The 20517-nt window shown below is 39.6% G+C and overlaps 2 protein-coding genes across 4 annotated transcripts in view; both read right to left on the reverse strand.

Moving 5' to 3' along the window:
- The window catches only part of LOC117268210 (inositol 1,4,5-triphosphate receptor associated 1), a 41960-nt gene extending 29629 nt beyond the window's left edge, over positions 1-12331 (reverse strand). The window contains exons 1-3 of one of the 3 annotated variants that reach the window (XM_078175530.1): positions 11845-12331; positions 9153-9300; positions 3501-3529 (exon numbers count right to left, since the gene is read on the reverse strand). In XM_078175530.1, the coding sequence (XP_078031656.1) occupies positions 3501-3529; positions 9153-9300; positions 11845-12294 (627 nt within the window). In that variant the 5' untranslated portion in view covers positions 12295-12331. Of the gene's footprint in view, positions 1-3500; positions 3530-3697; positions 3729-4265; positions 4283-9152; positions 9301-11844 lie in introns of those variants that run through there. The other 2 variants (XM_078175537.1, XM_033644652.2) reach the window with 2 other exon arrangements.
- A 2956-nt stretch (positions 12332-15287) lies between these two features.
- Positions 15288-20392, reverse strand: LOC144458932 (inositol 1,4,5-triphosphate receptor associated 2-like). Its single transcript, XM_078162782.1, has 12 exons — positions 20297-20392; positions 19740-19811; positions 19517-19636; positions 19246-19426; positions 18144-18202; positions 17996-18056; positions 17740-17898; positions 15904-16021; positions 15752-15802; positions 15588-15665; positions 15446-15502; positions 15288-15359 (listed from the first exon to the last, which is right to left on the reverse strand). The coding sequence occupies exons 2-12, from the start codon at positions 19756-19758 to the stop codon at positions 15288-15290; spliced, it is 975 nt and encodes a 324-aa protein (XP_078018908.1). The 5' UTR covers positions 19759-19811; positions 20297-20392.
- Positions 20393-20517: the final 125 nt, after the last annotated feature.

A 20517-nucleotide genomic window follows, 5' to 3' on the forward strand; every position in this document is an offset into this window, starting at 1 on the left:
TCCGTTACATAAGCCCACTCCCTCTTGCCAGATTTGTTTAAAATTTGGTTGTGTGAAGCCCGGAGTACAGGGCCAGCAGAGGAAGTGGTTGCTGCAGAGCCACAATATGAGATAATGGGAGAGAGGAAGTGTGCGAAAGACAGAAAAAATAGGTGCAGAGAGAGATGTACGGTCAGGTGGGGAAGTTGATAAATCCACTGACATTAAAAAAAAAGCACAAGCGTACACATAAAGAAGGAAAGATGACACAGAGTTTCACTTCCAGACAGATTATGTAAACTCACCCCAGCTGCCACAAGTCAGACTGTCAAAAAGTCCAAAATCACACAGTGTCTGACACAGAGACGCTGACAGTAGGCTGGTGCCGTTGAAACTGCATCTCCACTTAAAACCATCACCCACTAAGACCCCACAGCTCCACACACCCGATCATCTGAACCTGTCCACAGAGAGCACGCACGTTACCTGAGTCCACCACTAGCGCTGCACTCCGGCTGATCTCTCCAACTCACACCGACTTCCCACAGTCAAACTGTCACTCTCAGCCCTTGCCTCAGAAATCTCCTCTATCCTCGGGGCTTCTCCTTCCTTCTCCCGTCCCCTCTGTTCCCTGTCTTTTTTCAGCAGCAGCCTCTCTTTCACTCCTGGGAGCTTTGACCATTTAAGGAGAAGGGCTCTGTATGCCTCTTTGGGCTGCTGTGGAGTGCGTGTGTGTGTGTGTGTGTGTGTGTGTTCTCAGGCTGCTGCTGCAAGGATCATCCCTCACTTAAATCTAAGGAAAGTTACAGAACTATGCATTTTTTTCTGCAGGGTTTGTTTTCCTCTCTAATCACAAAGTGGGAGTAGAAGGAAACTGTTTTGTGTTGTCGTTGAATGTTGGGGCGTGTTTGTGAGAGATAGACAGATAGATAGATAGATTGTGTCCGTCCGATCTGTGTTTACTCTGGAGCCTAAGAGGAATCCACGCGTCCACTTCCGAGCTCTTGAAGTTCATTACTGTTTGGTAAACTGCAATGTCAAACCTTGCACCATTTGTGCTGCTTCGTAGTGGTGGGAGATTCGGTTTTAAGTGCTGCGATCAACTGCGGCGAAGTTTGTGGGAGGAAAGAAAGAGCACAGCACACAGAGTCACATTGTTTGGAGGAACCCAGCTGATGTTCACAGCGAATTACAGCATCACAGTTTGAATTAACGTGAGCTGAAAATCTTAAGTAAGAAAAGGAAACAAGTTTATCATGGGAGCAATTTGTGCAAAAAAAAAGAAAATCAGATGTTCTTCTTGGTTAGTTCGACTCGAGTGAAGATCTTCTTAAAATAGCCAAAGCCAGTGGCGTCAAAGTTTTCAGTTTAAAGTACCAGGACTCTGAAGAAAAATGGCCCTAGTGACTGATATACTATCATAAATTGCATTATTAGACTATTAATACTGACACATGACTGCATACATGTAAACAGCATTTTACTGTTGCAGCTGGTTGAGGTTAGGGCTGGGTATAATTTACCGAATTACGATACCAGTACCAATACCAGTAGCCCTAAATGTACCAACAGAGTATTTCAGTGGATACCCATGATGTGAATGGAGTAGCGTATAATGCATGCATACTTTCGAAGGTTGGGTGTCATCTTGGCACCCTGAACTGCCAATTCTGTCAATACACCTCACTAGACCTCACCACAACACAGATTATATGGGTTGTAGCTGCTGCTGTTGGTGTTTGAGCTCTGTGCCAGGGACAGTTGGTAAAGTATGCCCACACACAGTGACAGGGCTATCTATTAGCATCACATGGCTAACACTGCAGAGCAGTTATTAATGGGTTTGCTAGCTGAGTTGAGCCATTTTGGTGTTTGCTGGAATGTTGTTTATTTAAAATATTTTTTTCTGGGTTTTTTGCCTTTAATTGACGGGGGAAAGAGAAAGAGGGGACGACACGCAGCAAAGGGTTGCAGGCTGTAACAAATCCACGACCGCTGCGGCAAGGACACTGCCTTTGTACATGAGATGCCAGCTCTACCCACTGAGTGTGTTGGATGTTGGCTACTACTGCTGTTTCAGCTTGTGATAGTTGGGCAGAGGTTAAACTGACCGTTTGCCAAGAGGAGAGCAGCTCTGAAGACGGCAGCAACAGAAAGTTTGCTGATTTGGCGGTGGGTTGGGACAGGATTGAATGTAGGTATCGTTTGAGTTGAAACATTTTGTTACTACATGGTACTGGGTTATTCAAGTGTGAATAGTTTGAACTTATAGTTAAGCAGTTTAGTCCAGTGGTTCACAAGAAGGTCACAAATAAATCTGAGAGATTGTGAGAAAGTAAAGAAGAAAAATCAAAGTTCTGATACATAAATCTGTACAAATTTTGGGGGACTTCTATCATTTTTGCTTTATTGTTAAATATCAGATCACTTTTACTTTGTAAGCCTCAAAATGTTAACTATGAGAAGTCTGAAGGCAAATTTCTCCGTAATGAAATAACATTTCTCTTTACAATTAACACTTAAAATGATGAAAGCACTTGAAAATGACAAGGTAGTAAAAATGTAAACTATACTTTTGTGTTTCATGTTTTCCTCTTTACTTGAGAATTCATCAAACTTGTCTTTTTTTTGGTTTCTCCAAAACAAAAGTGCAGTCGCCATCCTGCCTTGTTCCTGAGATTCAGTTTGTACTGGTGTCATATACTGTATAACACTGGATAAAGCTTTTGTTTTTTAATTTTATTTAATCTAATCACTGCCCAGCAGTCACGTCAAAGCTTCCAGTTTCAATCCAGTTTTCATTTTAAGCTGCTCCAAGTAGTAATTGCCTCTTTTGTACGGAGCAAAAACGTTGGGAACAAGTGGTTATATCTTATTTATTCATATTGTATTAGATCTAACGTATTTTATAGGCTTATCATATGTAAGTGTACATGGTGTTTTATGTAAAATCTTAATCTGAGAAGGACAACACTTTAAGTACCTCTATTTAGCATTTATAAGCTGTGCATAAACTTTTAATTAACAGGTTATAACACACTATAATGTAGTTGTTAGCATATAATTATTTAGTATACTATGTAATGAATGACAACATCATAAAACATAGTTGTAATAATATAAAGTGTTCATAGCAGAAGTTATAACTTGATAAATACTGCACATTAAAATGTCTGGGAATGTCAGGAGGACTGGGGGGGTATATTATTCACCTTTGAACCGCAGAGGTATAAAACTATAAGGTAGCATAAAATGGAAATACAAAGTACAATAAAGTACAAGCGCTTCAGAATTAAGTTATTTTCCACTTCTGCCCAAACCACTATGTCACATTGCTCTTTATCTTTACATCAGCAAGCCTGAAAAAAGTGGAAGTCCTCTTAAAAAAAACAACATTTCCAACAAGCCAGTTCGAAACACAGTAAAGACACACAAACACATAACACATTACACTGCAGCTCTGCCTCTACACACAGAGATAAAATCACAATTTACTGCAGTAGAGCAGGACGGAGTCTTACCTTGCTGCAGCTGCCTGGTCCTGTGACACCTGTTGGAGCCAGAGCACAGACAGAGACAGTGAACACAGTTGATTTGCATTTAACAGGAAAGCATGTGCAATGCAAATGTCATGAGAGGGTTTAAAAAAAGAAAAGTCAGACAGCATGTGTGCGAGAGAGAGAAACAGAATGAGAAAACAAAAGGGGAAGAACCAAACTCTGAGTTTTCTGTCCTGAGAGGTTGACACTGGTGCGGTGATATATTTATCTGATTGGTAGAACTACTGTAACTCTTGTTTCAGGAAGTATCTCACACACCCCCGTCCACCTCTATAACTAGGGGCAACAATAACCTGGCAACCATTTCGAGTACATGAGGTGCTTGATCCGCCGGTTGAGAGCTCTTGGCCCAAGTAAAGGCTATTGTGTCGTCTGCTTTAGGCTCTCTCAGGAAAAGGTCGGTAATATTGTGATACCAAGCAAAGGGCTAAATATCAGTGACTTTATGTCGAGCACCATCACAGCTGACACCTTAAAGGGAACCGAATTAGGTAATTAAATGAACCACTGTTATTCATATATGATACAGATGAAAAAACAACACTAATCTGCTTTTATGTTGCTTATTTGATGCTGTCATTTCCAAGTATTTTGACTTTTGGAGGGCACAAATCAGACTCTAAAACTACCTGAGTACTGCAGCATTTCACAGCCAGATTTGACTTCATAAATTACAGGAAGGAAGGAAGGAAGGAAGGAAGGAAGGAAAAAAAGATGGGAAACTACCTGAAGCGGCGCATGAAGAGATGAAGGTGATGAAGATATAGATTCTAAAAGTGTTTTGGCAGCTGCGTTTGTCCTGATTTACCCTCGCTTTCACTTCAGACACTGTGACACTGTTGTTTTCCTGGAAGCATTCAACCTCACCACTAATCAATTTGCATTCCAGCTACAGTAGACTTTGGTATTAGTCTCATTTTTAGATTCCTCCATCAAAGAGCACACTGTTTACAGCCAAATTACACACACACACACACACACACACACACACACACACAGCATTAGAGACCCACCACTGCTTTTCTAAATTATTTACATTCAGTCTCTGATGGATCTTTATTCATCACAAAACCGGACTGTCTTGTTTTAAACAGCAACATAAAACCTAAAAACACATCTTTATCTTTTGTTATGTTACAGTGATGTGGCTAAAGTGGATTTCATATCTCACATTAATGTTTTATTAGTGTAAGGAGGTTAAAGAGAAAATATAAATAGTTTTAAAAGCTGTAATGGAGGCAGAGAACTCCAGTTGTACTCTGGATGGGATTGAAAATACAAAAGCAGCAGCAGGATTACTGCAGCACTGACAGATACATCAAAGTCAAACATTTATTATTGCCTGTGATTCCATCTTCTTCATGGTTGTAATTTTTAGTCATGCTAGTGGCTCTCTGGAAATATTTCAACAACCAGTGGATGAATTGTTAAGGCTGCCCCTTTATAGTCAACCAAACGTTAGTCGACCAGAAAGGTCATTAGTCGGCAAGATTTCATTGCTCAAAACAAGTTAATTGTCAAAATATATCAACACCTATATAACTGGACCATGTGGGAATTTAATCGGAAAGGACAGACACAGGAAGTGGCCACGCTCAGCAGTCAGACAGGAGTCATGTTAATTTCCAGGGCTGGTACCTGTAGTTATTCCACAGGCTAGTTAATAACATGTCGGGCAAGAAATCCAAAGTGTGGGATTATCATTCTTTCATCTATGCTGTATCCTAAAATATGTGCTTTAATTTAGTTTTGAGTGCTTCTTGTCTCGCTTGTTTTTTAATGCTTAACATTAACATGTCCACGAATTACAGATGAAAGCCATGGTAAAAAAAAAACTCTACAAACACACAGCTGTGATTGCATTAAAATTTCAGTGCTACAGCCTCAGTTAGTCACCTATATAGTGTTCCAGTAATGAGTCTTAAAACGCACGAATGAGTCAACATTTTTGCACTCCTGATTCTTTCATCTTGAAATCAATGGGTTTTCTGAGTTGTTTTTTTGGTTAGATGCCTGAAATAAGGTCTGTGGTTCACACAAGCTTAAGAGACTTTCTTGTTTTGTTCTATGACATAAAAAACGTCAGTAAATAGTCCTACCACCCTCCTGAACTTATAAGCTTTTACATGTTTTAAAAAGACAGTTGCTAACAAGTGGCTAGATGAGACCACAGGACATCATCATGCTGACTGTAGCTTTGCAGCCTCGCTGTGGTGCTCACGTTGAAGTTATGCAACTGTGGTGCAAGGCAAGGCAAATTCATTTATACAGCACATTTTGTACCCAAAGGCAACCCAAAGTGCTCACAGATGAATCAAGTTAAAGTTCATTGTAGCCCAATCACAAAGCACGCCCCCAAGGGCTGTGCAAATATTACTTTCAATTCAGTTTCAATTTGATCCATAAAGTCCAATATCACAAATTGAAGCGGCAGTAGTTCAGTCGATAGGGACCTGGTTTGGGAACTGGAGGGTTGTCACTTCAAGTCCCCGTCTGGACCAAATATGGAGTGTGGACTTATAGCTGGAAAAATGCCACTTTGCCTCCTGAGCACTGCCAAGGTTCCCTTGAGCAAGACACCAAACCCCCAACTGCTCTGGGCGTCCCCTTGCTCGGACATCTCTCCACTTAATGCATGTATAGGTCCTGTCTGTACATGTGTGTGTATTTTGAGTCTGTGTGTAAGACAACAGAGTGAACAAAAAAGGAATTCCTCATGGATTAAGAAAGTATATCAGAAAAAAGCCTTAGAGGGCTTTAAGGCATATGACATCCCTCTGTCCTTTGACCCTCACAGTGGAAAAGGAAACATTCCCCACAGGGGAAAAATGGTAGAAACTTTAGAAGAGGAACTGAGGAGGGATCCCTCTTCCAGGACAGACAGACGTTTATATACATTCATAGCCTTACATTAGCTTTCTACCTCTGGCAATTACATTCAGGCTTCAAAAATCATATCAGTTTTATTTATTTGTGAAGATTAGTAAGCTGAACAAGCATGTGAGCATCATAAATGTTTGTTTGCCACAGAGCTTATTTTCTGCAACAATCCAAAATCCAATGGAAAAATCCCACAGGCTTTTAGTCAAGAGAACCGGGGAGATGTTAACTTCCTGGTTGGCCTACAAATATAACGTCATCCCTGCAGCTCTCTATCGTCGTATTGAACGCAGAGCTGAAGTGAGCAACTGCCAACTGAAGCATGGGTAATTCATAATCCACCACAATGACAACAGTCATACACAATGCTGTCATCCAGTCAATAAACAAAAAACCACAAAGATGCCATTAAGATATCGATGTGTTGGGGAAATACCTGTCATTGCTGCCACCCAATCCACCGGCTGTTTATCTCTCCATAGCGGACAAACTACACCAACCATTTGTGGTAAGTTAACGATGTGCACGGTGCCCAAAATCACTGTGAACCACATCAGCATCTATAGTTTGCCGTACTGAGGACAATGTCTGGATTGTATGACACACCATCCACATCTTGATGTAAAGTAACAACAGACTGGCAGCTCACATATCAACTTTTATGACAGCAATGACCAACATCATCACCCTGTGATGCATCATTTAATTAACAAAGGCCACACCAACATGGCACCGGACAATGCAAACTTTACACAGAAGGTAATAAAGTAAACAAACAAGCAGACACAGAAACGACTAGTGTCTGTTCGTTTGCAATGTAATTTCCCCGTCTGAGGCTTCTCACTGGTTCTCAGCAGCTTCAACATGCTCCAAACTCCTTTCTACATCACAAATAAACAGTTACGTATAAGACTTCCCTCCGGGCCATCAAGGGAAGGAGACTCTGGAAATATTTGCCATGACCTTTCCTGAAGGGTTGGAAGAAAAGTGACCTTTCCTTTGGCCAAAAATGTGTTTCAGCATGATTAGTACTGGAAAATATGTGATGAAATGGCAAAATGATCAGTGCACATCCAACTAGAGCAGATTAAAACAGACTTTTTTTCAATGATGAAACCCCTTTAAAATATTTTTTTTCAGCTAAGTAACCCCTGGCCAGCGCAAAAATATTTCTGGTAGAAAAACACAGTGAACAAACATAAATGTGGAGGTAACTGTGTTTGTTGCAGCAGTTAACTGCATCGAAAAAAGTAATACTGAATATAAAATGTGGTTTATTGAACTTTACATTTACATTATTTATTGAATTTATAATAATAATTAATTAAGTAAAGATATGTAATAAATAAGGTGAAATAGGGGTAGAGACACTTGTTTTTTGTTTTATTTTTGTTTTCACTTGTCTTATTTTAAATGTTCGAAATAAAATCATTCATTCATTCATTCATTCATTCAACTTATTATAATACTATTATTTTGGGAATTCTGCATGACAGATTTTTTTTAAATCCTGTATCCCCACTTCAAGAAACACTGGATTAAGGTGTCACAAACATAGACTGCACAATCACAATGAAGATGATCAACATGACTGCTTCCTAAAAGTGAAGCCAAAACATCTTGATTGCCTCCTGGTGGCTGGCTGCAGTACAGCTCATAAAGCCCACCCTTTCTGTGTTAGCAGATATAACATGGGCCAACTAAAGGATCAAAGTACACGTCAAATAACCAAAGATGGTTTCTGTCATTTGAGGTAGTTTTTATCACGCTGATGTGTGTTCAAGGTTTCATTGTTCAGATTAGTTTGGGTTTACTTAATTATTTGACATCATGATTGACAGCTATGTGTGCAAATCAATGTGCTCATGATTAACAGTGCTGCTCGCAATAGGGCTGGACAGTGGAAACTTGATACCGCAGAGATCACTACTGCACAGACTCTGGCTCCAAATGACATCATCAGAGCAAGATGGCTGTATCGAGGATATTTTGGTTGCAAAGGGTTTACTAAAATAAGATAAAGATTGTGTGTTTTCCCCCTTTTTGTAGCTAGAAATAAAATATTTGAATGTAGTTTTTTTTTTAAAGGAAATAACATTTGATCTTAGAAATGTTTTGAAAGAATAGTTTGATATTCAAAGAAATAAACACATTCACCGTCTTTATAAGAGATGAGAAGATTGATACCAATCTAAACTGTCATCTAAAGAGTGAATAAGAATTCCTCAAAATGTTGAAATAGATATTTCTGTCTCAATAATGTGTGCTAGAAGCTTTTCCACTTCTTCTGAAGAAAGTATATTTTCCTTATTCACATTTAAACTTTTCTGCTTTTGTTAAATTCTTACTGTAATGCACCTAAAATCCTAAACTGCGTGCTAAACAATAACTCACAAAAACAAAGTATTAGAGGGCTGTAATTTTTTTTTTTAAAAAAAAGAGAAGTGGCTAAAAATACTTACCCTCACTGTGTTCACATTAAAAAAAACAAACAGTCTGACCTCCCCCTAATTTTCCCCACGGCCGCCCCACTTTGATAAATAACATACACTCCCTCAGAGCCCGCTCTCTCTTCCCGCTCACTGTACCAGCTGTTGTGTGCAATGTAAATATCTGCCGTGTCTATTTTCAGACATCCTCAGGGGTTGCCATTAGAGAGGAAGTAGCTTTAATTAATCTGTGTCTCACAGTGTACCCCTTAACCACACTAACAGTGCGCTGCAGCCATCATACCATTCATGGGTAGCTGAGGAGGCTCGCTGACTTCTGGGATTACAGGAGATGGAGGAGGACTGTCTCCGTCTTCAGGCTCCACGTCGGACTCAGCCTTAAGGCCTGTGACGTCTGTTCCAGGATCAGCGGGCAGACTGAGACCTGGACTCTTTAGAAAAGTAGAGACAGAGGGAACTGTTTGATCACTGTCTTACGTAAGAGACGTTAAAGACAGACAACAAATCAACTTCATATGTTTAACAGTCGGGGAGCTTCAATTTATATAACGTTAAATAAAATGAAATCACTACATGAATACTAGTGCGAGTACTTTTACTACAACTATAAATTTAAGATTGTAAGACTTTTTTTTTTGCATTTGGGTGAAAGTTCAGTGACTGAATGTGAACATGAAAAACCTCCCAAAGCTATAAATTTTCAAATCTCTATTTTTGCACACTCCCTTACAACAGTCACTCCCAACACTGGGGTCAGGACGCCCACAAGGGTCATCAGATGATTACCAGTGCAGGATGCAAGAGAATCTAAATGTTGCTGTTTGTTTTTTGGACATTTATCTAATCTTTGCATTTTCTTTAAAATACTGCATAGTTTTACGTCCTGAGGTCATTAGAAGTGACATGATTGAATAGGATGTAAGTACATTTACTCAAATACTGTACTTAAGGGCAATTTTGAGGTACTTTACCTTCACTGAAGTATTTCTACTTAATGTACTTCTACTCCACCTCAATTTATAGGCAAATATTGTCCTTTCTACTTAGATTTTGTTTTATAACTTGAAGGAACAGTGTATAAGATTTAGGGGGATTTAGTGGCATCTAGTGGTGGAGACTGCAGACTGCAACCAGCTGAAACTTCTCCCAGTTAGAATTTCCTCAGTGTTCATTGCTCAAGAGGTTTTTTACCAGGAGCAGAATTATCAGCAAGGTCTCTTCTCCTCTCCAAAAGAAAAGGACCTGGTGATTTAAGCTGATGAAAACATTGAATAAAGAGACTGTGGTGGCTGACATGAAAACGCAAATGTCCCTATTTAGAGCCAGTGTTTGGTTTGTCCGTTGTGGGCTACTGTAGAAACATGGCGGTGCAACATGGCAGAGGACACATACTTATTCTGTTTCATTTCTGACAATATTTCCCCCTAAATCCCTCACACTGGGCATTTAAGTTACTCTGCAGATTCAGATGAATAGCACAAAATATAATTAAAAATTCAATTACAATGTATGATTATAGGTTAAGATAAGGTAAATCTTTATTGATCACAAGCTACTCAGCAGATAAAAAATATGCAGTAAATGAAATGAACTCCACCTTACCAGCTGCGACACATCAATGTATTAATATTTATTTAATTATAAATATACATGGTTCTGAAATGGACCATTCTGCAAAATTAATTATTTTACTTTTGGTACTTTGTAAACACCATATTTTTTTTTCAGTTTCCTGTAAATATAACATATTTATTTCATTTTGAATTGTCTTTATTTTTGTCAACAAGTCGGGTTTCTGTTCCCTTTAACGCTGCGACTCAAGATCTTTCAATTCTCTAATGTGGTCCGTCAACCTCCCTCTCATCATTTTCTTCTAGAAACGTTTTTATTTATTTTCTTATCTGAGTCTTACATTGTGGGTTGTTTGAGATGTTTGTATTTAGCCTGTGCAATGTTCTTCCCCAGTTGTCGTGATCAAATAAAACGACAGGTCCAATATCACAACTCTGGAATCTATGGCATTCTCTCTGTAACACAAAGAACTAATACTTTTGGTACTTAAGACTGTTTTAATGCAGTCTGATGCATAATGCAGGACTTTTACCTGTAACACAGTAATGTATTTATACTCTGTAGCGCTGCTATTTCTACTCAAGTAAACAGATATGAATAATCTTCCATCACTGCAAACGAAACAGTCTAAGAATAAAAAATGACCCTTTGAACTAACAACTCAGAGACATGCACCTTGTGACGAGGAGCTCAAAGGAGACAGAACTTTGTATCACGGCGTCACAAGCAAAAAAGTTAGGAAACCTCTGCCCTACATTTAACTGATAATGTGGCTTTTTAAAGGACTTTATGCAAATGATTTAAAGGAATTTTGATCTTTCACAAAAACATTATTAATCATCGCATGAGGTCAAAAGTTTGATTTGTTAGTAAAATGCAAAGTAAATTGGAGCTCAGAGACCACATTCCTCTATTTTTGTGATAATAGTGCAAGTGCAGTCATAACCTCAGCTCCAAACCATTAATACCAGCATGATTTATTCTGACAGGTTTTGTTCCCGCAGGAGTGTTTGAGCTCTGTATGATGAAATAAATCCCTTATAATAAAAACATCTCCATGGAGCCATTTGAGATTAAATCTGGATCACATTATAAGTTAAAATCGTGAAAATAGTTCACTGGTATTCATGTTTTTAAATACTAACCTGACGATTCTGGACACACATTATAGATATACATTTGATTTTAAATGACATGCAATTTTCTGCTGCTAATATTAACTTCTCTGTGTTACTGTATGTGAAATTTACTTAATTAAAGCTATACTTGATCATGTTCCAACATAACTTTTAGCAGAGAAACATACTTCTTACTTTAACCACTGTGACCTTTTAAAAGCAAGATCATTAAAAACTGTCACTTTATCAAAAAGCAAACACTGATTTTTTTAAACACAGACAAACCTGAGTTGGAGCTTGTTCTGTGATCCTGGCCTCCATAACGTTCAGCTGCTCGTCAGTGTTGGCTGCTCGGTCCAGAGCCTCCTCCACCCTCTGAGTGATGCTCTCCATCCTCACTCTCACCTGGCTCACCCTCTGCTCACTCTCTCTCACCAGCTCGGCGGTCTCCAGGGCGCTGTTAACCATCACCTCCATCCTTCTGAGGGTCTCCAGGAGGCCGTCTGCGGTCACCCGAAGCTGGGTTTGCTCCTGCTCTGCGCTGGCTCCTCCTGTACTCTCCGTGGCCACTGCAGCATCCCTCTGATCCTTCACAACTTTCTCCACAGCTCTGTCTGGTTCCTCTCTTTCTGTGTTGGTTCCCTGGTCGATGTGAAGACTGCTGCTCTTTTGCTCGGCAACACAAACCTGTGCAGATCTGAGAGAGGCTTGCAGGAGGCAGACCTGCTCCCTCATATCAGTGATGGTCTGCTCTGCTTGCTGGAGCTTTACTTGTGTGTCTGAGAGCTCCTGGCCTGACTGAATTTCTTTTGTCCGGGCCTTAGCCCCTTCCACGCTGCGGGCTTTCCACCAGTTCACCACAGCCACCTTCTTAGCCTCTTGGTTGGGAGTCTGGCTCCCAGTCTGGCTTTGCTTTTGCTCCTTCTCCCAGGCTCTCCACCGCTCCTCCACCTTCTCCCCTTTCTCCTCCCACACACACTTGTGCAGCTCCAGCTCCTGCAGCCTGAAACCACCACGGCAGCTTTATAAACATCTTCTCTACACACTGTTATGTCTGCAGTTACCAAGGGGTACTAAAACTGCACTTATGCCTGAGGGTCTAACACACAGTAGATAGTAAATCCTATCTGTTGCGTAATGGAGATGCCCATAAATTCATTGTTAAAACCAGACACCCGGAGAAAGCTTCTCAGAACTAGAGAGACTAACATCAACCAAATTCAGCCTGTTACCATAACAGGAGAAAGCGAGGTAAAAAACTCACATACACATTGACAAGCTGCTGCTTGATGCTTGCCTGTTGCTGCTGGCGGTGAGGAAGAGGCCTCTCCTGTGTCTCTACAGGAGCAGAGTCCTGCATGTGAGAAGACACAAAAGAGATAGGACAAATTTATCCACATACATCTCACTTTATGTAACAATCATCATATTTACTGACTCTCCTCACCCTCTCTGGATACTTATTATGCAGTAGATGAGCGATTTCTGTAGACTTGATCCTCTGGATGATACTCTGAATATCATCACTGTGTGTGTGCAGGGACGGGAGGCTGATGTCGTCCAGAGCTCTGTGATGCTGCTGCAGACACAGAGGGCAGAGCAGTGACAGTCAACATATAACAGAAGATCAGCACCATGAGAAGGTAACCTGCAGACAGCGAGCGCCTCCGACCTGCTGCATATCCTGCATCTCGCTTTGCAGAGAGCGGTGGTTTGGAGGATCTCGACTGTAGAGACTCTGAGGGCTGATACAGTGTCTGTCGTACCTGCCAGGAACAGAAAGAAGAAAAACTCCAACTCACTATGTATTAGCTGAAAACTTACATTTAATTATTGTACAATTAACATGCAATAGATCCATTTCACTGACAGGAAAAGCACAGAAGTAAATGATAAAATTGAAGATAGCTGAATTACATTTAGCTGCTTCAGTTTCAGGGTCCTGCTATTGTGCATGCTGGTTCTCTCTCACACTGTCATGGTTTACTGGGACAGTTGAATTAATTTCATGCATAACACCAGTGCTTTTCCTACAATAACAAGTCCACTTCTCGGCTGTGAAATTGAAATTCTCTCTAAATTATATTTTCTTAAGCTCTTTTTTTCTTCAAAACAGTACAATATCTCAGGTTTTTACAAAACTATGTGAGCTGACGTATCTGAGATGTTAATCAGAGTGTCTATAGACATAACCAAGTTACATTTAAGCTTTTTAAGACCTTTTTAATATCACCTTATATGAACATTAAGACCAAACCTGCAATGGAAATACACATTATAGATATATATGTGTGTGTCTGTCAGGCTGGAGAAATTTTCACGGTAATGTGACCGAAAATATTTAAGACCCATCAAATCTGAATTTAAGACAATGTAAGGCCTTATATTAAGAAAACGTACTTTAAGACATTTCAAGACTCTTTAAGGACCTGTAGACATCGTGCTAATGCACAATTCTGTCTCCAGTGCTCAACATCGTGCGTCTTTGTCAAACAAGGAAAATAGGTGTGAATAAGTGATTTAGTGTAGTTACATAGAAGAAATTTCGATGTGGACACAGTTGGAAGTACCTCAAAAGAGCTTGTTGTGAATGTTCCTGTAACCTCGCCAGCTCCGACTGCAGACCCTGCAACACCACAACACAGTTTATGTGATTTCAGCACCATTTAATAAAATATAAATACATGCAAGATACTTCAAATAGTCAGTTTTATCGTTACATATTCTGAGGTTGATATATTCGCTGATTGTTGTAATACTTCAGTCATCACTTTGAAATGATTGACATTAATGTTTGCATCACATCACATTTAGAATTTGTTTGTTTTCATGATTTTACATGATGTAAAGTACCTGCATAACTCTATATTATGAGAAGTCAAGTAAGATCCACTTAAGGGGATACTGTGCCGAATTTCATCCAGCTCTGTATCATAACAATGTGGTTAACTTTCCCCCATCTTACCAACATCTAGATCTCCCTGCTCATCTCTGGCTGTTGCTCAAACTACAGATTGTGCTCCCGCATTTTCATTTGCCTGCCACCGTGGATACAAAGACTATAGAGGCAGATAAAGAGACAGACCCACCCCTCTTGCCTCTTTCTCTTAAACACAGACCAAACCCTCATCAAATGGTATAACTAGGCAGCGCTGATCAAATATAAGCCAAGATTATGTTACAGTACTGCCTATCTATCACCTACAATGTCTTCAGATACATATTTTAATGCACTGTTTGCCTATAATATGAGAATTTGAGAACAGAAAGTCAGTGCCATACTGTTTCCTGTATTGGAAAAACAGAGGCTGAAGATATCAAACGATGCTGATAAAGTATGAAACAAGATTCTGTGACTGCAATGCTATTTTCTCACCTAAAATGTTTTCAGAAACATATTTTAACTAACTGTTAAACCGTAATTCAAAATTGTTTGTTACCAGCTGGCCGTCAAATTGTTTCCTGTTCAAAAACGTCCAAGCTCACATTATGTCATCCACCAGCAGGATATTGGTCCTGGTAGTTGTAGGTTTTCTACCTCTTCAGCAAAAGCAAATGCCACTGCCCCTTTCCTCGATTTTCTCTGGTCATGTAGCACCAATTTCAAACGTATCTGCATCTTTTTACTACATAGACAGCCAATTCTTATGCAAACACTGTCTTTCCAGCAGTGAAATACTTACTCAATAAAACTTCTTTCAAATTCAAAGTGTTGTCTCTTCTCTGTGTCAAAAACGTACCTCAATCATGTTGTGATTCTCCACATGAGAGTTCTTCATCTTATCCATAAGAATGTCTTTCTATACAGGAACATGTAAGTAAAGTTAAGAGACATATAAGAAAGGATTGACATTTTTTTCTGATGAAAATACACAGATAGACCAACCTTTGTGATTTCTCTGTCTCTCAGCGTCAACATAACCAGGGTTTCCTCGAGACCGGCCTGTAAACGTTCAGATGTTTAACTCTCTGTTCAAACATCATAACGCAGAGACAAACACAAGAGTGTTTTATTGATCTGTCCCTACCCTCAACTCAGCGTTTACTTTTCTCAGTTTGTTGATGCTATCTTCAGAGCACGTCCTTTCAAAGGTGAGTTTTTCATTCTGTGTCCACACAAAGAAAAAAAACACAAGTTAGTTTTCTGAGGGAAAGTTCACACATTTGGACTTAAATATAAGATCTACATTACCTTATCTTCAAGCCTCCTAATGTGAACCTTCAGGCATTCAACCTCATTACTCTAAAGACAAAAAAAAAGGTTTACATGCAAATAGGTGCCATAAAATATACATTGATCTCAGAGTATGGCTTCACTGGGAGGACAGTCAGCGTGTGGTGTACCAGTTTGGTGCAGCTGGTCTGGGTGCGGCTGGCTCTCTCCTGAGCCTCTTTAAACGCCCGACGGGTCTCCTCCAGTTCTTCTGTCAGAGATCTGGCTCTCACTGCTGACCGCTGAGCGCTGCACACACCACAGAAACATCAGAACTTATTGTTTTATTCACCTCTACCCACGGCCAAAAAACATGAGTAAGATCAGAGATTTTAATCCGTTAGCACTGTAATCTCAAATCATGGAAGAGTGAGGCTTGAGCCACACTACCTGAGGGGCTATAGTGCAGTATGCTTTAATAAAGAAACTCTCTCTATATTGTAGGAATCATGTGAGAGACAGCTGTTGTTTGAAAGATTCATGAATCACTCCATGAATGAATGAATGTCACCAATGAAGGTAGAATAAAATAAACCAAATAACATAAAATATAATAAATGACTCAATCACTTGAATGCAGATCTTAAAGGTCCGTTTCAGTTTCAGAGTTCATTTTAAGACTTTATTATTTGTCTACAAAGCACTTCATGGATTGGATCTCAGTCGTGGGCCCCTGTCTGTGGAACAAACTGTCCTATCACATCACATCTGCATATAATGCATGCTTTCCTTGTCTGCTCAGTTGACATGTTTTATGCATGTTTGGAGAGTATTTTGGTCAGCTCATGTTGTTTTAAACATGCTATAGAATTAAAATTTGCTTGACTTGAAATTTAACGTTTGAGTTCTATAAACTCCAGGTACAAATAATAACCTTCCAAACACATATAGTCCTGCCTCTTGCAGGAAGCCCCTGCCATCAGGGCCCTGTGGCTTTGGAATGACCTGAATGAGGAGATCAGGCTTACCGAATCAGTGACTTCTTTTAAATCGTATTTATAAACTTGCAATTATTACTATTTCTTTTCTTTTTTGCTTTCACTACTTTTGTTCTTTCTATTTGTATTCTGACATTTTGTGTCTTGCATTTTGCATTTTTTGTCTTCGTTTTAACTTTATCCCAACTTTCCCTTAGTTTTGTCTTACTCATGTTTTGTTGGACTGTCTGGCTCTCTATTGCTATATTGCCTTCTGAATATCCTGATTCTGCTTTTGTTTTGTCTGTCAAAGAACTGTGTAAACTCTGGTTTTTGAAGGTGCTATATAAACACAACTATTATTATATTAATATTATGTGATGGCCAGGCAGAGACGCTGATCTCTGTTTATTTGGGAGTTTGCTGTGCTACAAATTGTTCACATAGTAGAAAATGCTAATCTGACTGATTTTTAAATTATTCTGCTGGCTTCAGCTAGCGGCCCCTGTTTGACTGCAAATTAAGCAAATTGGTCTCATGCTTCCCTCAGGTCAAATAAACACTTATTAGTTTACTCCTTCTTAAACATGTTTCTTATAGTCAATCTCAATTTCCATCAACAACTTACAAACATACCTTTTCACTTTTACAATTCAAGCTTCTAACTCTGATGACGTTCTCATTATCTGCAGCTACTGGCAGGTAAAAGATGTGTGTGAGGTGATGTGATACAGACGTGTCACTTGTATGTGATCTGAATCAGGCTGTATTGAAGTTGGTTGCTTACTGTGATGTATGATGTTGACTTTTATACTCCCTGAACTCTGCTCCTTTTTAAATATTAAATGTGTTTTATTTTCTTACAGATTACAAGTTATATTTTGTGTTGGACGTTTACTCTGAAGTGACACAGGAAATAATGAATTTAATGATGACAATGATGTGCTTTTATGAGGACTGTGAGTTAAAATAAGATAATCCTTAGTTACAGTATAATCCTACGTACAGTGACTGGATGATCAATAAGGAAGAAACTGGTTAACCCTTCACCTCGCCAGCTTTGCTCGCAGCTCTGTGACCTCCAGAGTGAGCTGCAGGTTTATGTCCTCACACTGAGCCACCGTCCTCAGCAGGCTGCTGTTCTGCTCACTCAGCTTGCGGTGAGCGTGCTTCAGTTCAGCCACTGTGCCTAACAGGTCTTTTCCATCACTGGAGCCAAACAAACAGTTAGTGGTGTGTAAGTATTAAAACACATTGATTAGAGACGGTAAACACATGCAGTGATTAAAGGGGTGAAATGACTGACCAGGAACACTGGTGGCTCTCTGAAGAGGCAGCTTTGCTTTGTGAAGCTGAGAAATCCAGCCCTGAAAGGAAATGTGGTTTAGTGAATCCATGAGTCTGATGTGATTTAGACTTTTGTCTGAAGTCTGAGTAAAATAGTCACAGCCTACCATTTACAGGCACTTTAGAAGAGTCAGGGCAAGATACATGACTGTCGTCAACATCAGAGCTAAAACACAGAAAGAGTCAGTGGGTTAGTTCCAACAACTCATAGAAAAAGCTGATAAATAAATCAACCATACACTCACTGGAAACAGAATGATTTAAATGGAAATAACCCACTGTGTTTGTGAACAATGAAAATAAACATTAAAAACAATAGTTTTATTGAATTTAATTAAATCTAAGTAAATGAGTTTCTTGCAGGTCATCATCCCTTCTTTCATTTCTAGGAATAATTTACCTTGTTGCTGCCTGAAAAGCAGTAATGAAAGAAACATTAAAGGTATACTATGCAGGATTTCCGGGGATTGTTTGTGAACATGCTCGCCAGCAAAAATAAAAATAAAAGCCAACCACAGATTCACTCTTGTTTGGCATATCACCTCAGTGAATCTGCTTTTACGTCTGGAACCTTCCATCTGTAATGGGCTTGAGACATGCACTCGTTGAGGACAGTCACCAATTAACCTGCATGTCTTTGGACTGTGGAAGGAAGCTAGAGTATCCAGGCACAACCCACATTGACATAGGGAGAAGATGCAAATCCTGAACTCCCCACCCTGGGTTTGAACCAGAAACCCTCTTGCAGTGAGGTGACAATGTTAACACTGTGCCGTGTCACCAAGTGACATGGATATCAAATACAGACTTGATGGTTGGATATCCATATTGCACACTGACATCCAGCTGAAAAGAACATGACCATGGCTTCTTTTATTCCCCAGAATGATGAAAAAGTCCTGCTCTTTAAGAGATGTACTGGTTGACTGCATTTCACACCACATTTTGTAATTTAATATGATTGTTATAAAATAAAAATGTGACACTCCAGATGCTTTTTAGCCATTCAAGACTGCAGATATTTGAGCACAGCGGAATACATTTAGCCGACTACCTTTAAGCAGTGTAAAGGCAGCCACTTAATATAAAGGTGTTTGCTAAATCAACTTTAGAAGCATTGAATATAACACTTAAGTACTTCTTTAATGTAGCTACACACTTCATGCCAGATTAAGGGTAATCAGTTTCCCTCCTGCAGTCTTGCTTCACCTGTCCTGGCTGCACTGTGCGATCCACTCTCTCATGGTGGAGTGGAAAATCTCTCTGCTCACATGAGGGTCCTGACAATCCGGGTCGAGCAGCCGTCGCAGGGCAGTCAGTCTGTCCTGCCCCGAACTCTGAGCCGTCATGGTCTGCAGGTACTGCACGATGGTGGAGGCCAACACTTCCCCTGAGGACGAGCGAGACAGTTTCTCACAGATCATGTGATTATTTCAGTATATTTGTGGTAAAATCAATCATCAATCATAGGGCTGAGTACCTGTGCTGGAGGTGTTACATGCATTATACATGATGTCCAGGAGTTCATGTTCAGAGAATCCGCTTGTGTCTTTACTGTCCTCGAGCACATCCCTTGTCCCACTGCCAGCTGACTCCCACACTGAACATGCAGAGAGGAGCAGAAGTTGATGTAAAGAAAGATGATACACTGTAAATATCTGTTTGATACTTTTATAAAGGAACAAAGTAACTGTAACACTTACTGTCATTGCTGTCAGACATTGTGTGTGTTCCTCCTGAACCTCTGCTGTCACGCTCCTACATGGCCTTATATTCTAATAAACATGAAATACATCTTTATCTCCATTTATTTCATCTAAAGGCCAAAAATCAAAGTAGAAATACAGCTAAAAATTGAACCACACATAAAAATCAATTAATAACCATTACATTTTATACCTCCTCTCCAAATCTGACTGCTTAATCCTTACATGTGTGCAGTGGGATCTAATCAAAGGGTCACATATCACATATTTTCCAATTGTCATTCTACAATTAGGTAGAAAAATGTGACGTTTATTAGCTCTTGTCTATAATAATGATGGTAATATTGTGTTAAAATAATAGCATGTTTTTAAGGAAGAGCACAAAACAGCTAAACCAAAAAATTCATTTTGTATGTGTTAAATATACAGAGATGGCAGTGTTCTATTAAATTGTGTGTACATTAGGACTGAGCAGTACTTCTTTTGTCTTACAGTAACATAGTCATCAAATATTACTCTATAAAGATACACAAGTCATAAAAATAAATTCTTACTTCTCAGTCTGGGACAGTTCCTCTGGAAAACAAAACAAGATTGTCAAATGTCAAATTTTCATTTTCAAAATTAATTTTCTCGTCCTTCTTTGACTCACTGTGATTTAAGCACAAGAAGACTTCAAGATACCCATATGCTTGTTTTCCCTGCTTCACATCAAAACCAGCTGACATCCCCTCACAGCCCCCTCTCCCACTCCATCCTCCTCCTCCACCTCCTC

Source organism: Epinephelus lanceolatus, chromosome 2 (assembly GCF_041903045.1).
Source record: "Epinephelus lanceolatus isolate andai-2023 chromosome 2, ASM4190304v1, whole genome shotgun sequence".
NCBI lineage: Eukaryota > Metazoa > Chordata > Actinopteri > Perciformes > Serranidae > Epinephelus > Epinephelus lanceolatus.

Excerpts from the sequence above, each read along its gene's own strand:
- LOC144458932 (XM_078162782.1), bottom strand. Across the intron at positions 15,803-15,903 it reads AGACCAGCTGCACCAAACTG|AGTAATGAGGTTGAATGCCT; the intron begins GTACACCACACG and ends TTTTGTCTTTAG. Across the intron at positions 15,503-15,587 it reads AAGTAAACGCTGAGTTGAGG|GCCGGTCTCGAGGAAACCCT; the intron begins GTAGGGACAGAT and ends GAACGTTTACAG.